Genomic DNA, 2,496 nt, shown 5'->3' with positions numbered 1-2,496 from the left:
GCCACTCCTCATCATCACAGCAGACCTATGTAGATATTTCTCAAGTGCTCCCATGATCCACACCCCACGTTGGGGACATCCTTTACACGTGGAGGGTGAGGATACATTCTCAATCTCTATAAATACCATTCCTATGAACTACGCCAGACCTGATTCGACTCTGACCCAAGAACCCAGAGTAGATACGTAGGCAGTTCGCTCCAAAAGCCGAACTCGGTCTCACCCATCCATCCATATCAGTCCCCCAAAGACTGTTTGTAAGGGAATATCATATCACACCTTTACATTGGCGCCGTCTGTGGTCTCGATTACTTGAGAAACCATACCACTTTCACACTAATCAGTAACAAAAAACCAACCCAAAAAACATTCTCAAGCCCACGAAGCATGGTAAGCCTCGAAGCTCAATTCAACACTTTGGCCGGCCAGCTAGAAACAATGAACGAACAAATTGCCCAACTCGGCAAGAAAGCGTCACATTACGTGCACAAGTAGATACACAAAGCCCACTCGGCTGGCAATGGCACAGACGGCGGCGTCATCAGCGTCGGTCAACGGATCACCGAGCTAAACCAAAGGCTCGACAAGAACGCGGTCAAGAAGGATTCCACCATGATAGTGCAGAAAATGTTGAAAACCTATCAGCGATCTCCATTTTGCTGCGAGAAGTACTTCGCGGTCTCCCCTCCGGACTTTCGTCCAACCACGGTTCCCACTATATGACGGCCGCACATGCCCGGCCAACATATAGCGATATGCTCAAAGCCTTGCACTATCTGGCGCCAGAGTTCGACCATCTACGATGCGGACTCTTTCCGGCAAGCTTGGAAGGCGGCCCACTCGATTGGTTTTTCTCCCTCCAACCGGACTCCATAAGAAGCTTGAGCGGCTTACCGACTGCACGATTGCAAGCGATCGATACAACCGAGGCGCAAAGAAGGGTGATCTCAATTCACTCTTCCAACTCACTCTGGGCAGGGAGGAAACCTACAGCTCCTTCTTAAGCCGGTTCAAAACAGAACTCTTGGACATGGAAAGCGGCCTCAAGGAATCATTTGCAGCAGTGGCTTTCACAACCGCCTGCCGCTCTCGTAGCACCGACCTAACCAGGTCGCTCCTCAAAGACCAACCCGAAACGTTGGCCGAGCTGTACGCTCGAGTGGATAAATACATCAAGCTGCAAGAAGCTTTGCTAAAGCAGAAACGAGAAGAAGAGGAAGCAGCAGAAGAAGGAGAGATTTACGAAGTAGCATCATCCTCTAGGAAGCGACCCCGACCACAAGGGCAACCATCCAGACCCAAACCAAGAAATGATCGGGAATTTGCAGTGCTCACCAGATCTCCTAGTTACATACTAGAAAAGATCAAGCGTGCTGCATTCTACCGACCAGAGATAAGGCAGCCAACAGATCGCCCAGACCAGCCCTACTGCGCTTTTCACCGCGCCAACTGCCACGAGACCGACGTCTGCTGGGGACTTAAGCATTACTTACAAGACCTGATTGAAGCTGGGCACATCAAGCAGTACACTAATATACCTGACGGCGACCTGCGCCACAAACTCATGCTTTCGCGGGGATCTGGCGAGTCCCCACTGACGGGCGACTGCGTTCTCAAAGTTAAGCCCTCATAGCGAGGGCGGCTCGAGAAGCGCATCCATCAAGATCACCGTCCCGCCCGTCGAGGTCGCGAAAAGCGAGAACCATCCACATAATCACTCTTCAAGATGATTCCGTCTCAAGTTCACGGGAAAAACGAAGGAGCGTAGGGGCCCTCCATGAAGTATACAATTTCTCTTCACAAGCTGCAGCCGTGCCACGCGATTCGAGGCGTCGAGCAGGAGATATCACCTTCCGAGGCCGACCTCAACAAAGGTGCGCTCCCGCATAATAACGATTTCGTGGTCCACGTCAAAATCGATTATTTGGACCGTCAAAGCGAAGTTTTGATCGACCCTGGCAGCTCTTGCGATATTCTGTTCTATCACACGATCCAAGAGATGAACTTACCAAAGTCGGTCTTCATAGACCCCATTGCACCCCTCTTCGGATTCAAGCGGCTCGAGCCGACCTAATAGGAGATATCATCCTCCCAGTCTCAGTGGGATCCCGGGAAGACAAAGTCGGCTTCAACACCGCCAGCGGCGTCCTAGATACCAAGTCGTCCTACAACGCAATCCTAGGACGACGTTGGATACATCAGATGCAGGCCGTACCATCCACGCTGCATCAGGTCATCCGTTTTCCAGGCCCAAGGGGGATGATGGAACTCCGAAGCAATCAGCTCGAGGCCCATCATTGCAACCAGATCATCACCGCAACCAAGACCACGGAACCTCCCATCTCCGTCAGCAACGAACCTACCAACTATACAATGGCCAAAGACTTAGTGGCCGAAGTGAGAACAAGCACAACAAAACAAAACGCTGCCCCGACCTCGACCACTATCAAGGCAGCAGGCGTACCAACAACACAAATCCTGGAGGTCGCCCCATGG

General features: G+C 51.7%; 1 protein-coding gene across 1 annotated transcript; it reads left to right on the top strand.

Annotated features, from left to right (window-relative positions):
- Window positions 1-802: 802 nt before the first annotated feature.
- LOC147500811 (uncharacterized) lies at window positions 803-1,633 on the top strand. The gene has a single exon (XM_086563685.1). The coding sequence runs from the start codon at window positions 803-805 to the stop codon at window positions 1,631-1,633; it is 831 nt and encodes a 276-aa protein (XP_086419811.1).
- Window positions 1,634-2,496: the final 863 nt, after the last annotated feature.

This window comes from Coptis chinensis, chromosome 5, assembly GCF_015680905.1.
Source record: "Coptis chinensis isolate HL-2020 chromosome 5, ASM1568090v1, whole genome shotgun sequence".
Taxonomy (NCBI): Eukaryota; Viridiplantae; Streptophyta; class Magnoliopsida; order Ranunculales; family Ranunculaceae; genus Coptis; species Coptis chinensis.
Note: the sequence above shows the minus strand (reverse complement) of the source record. Positions and strands in the feature narration are given on the sequence as shown.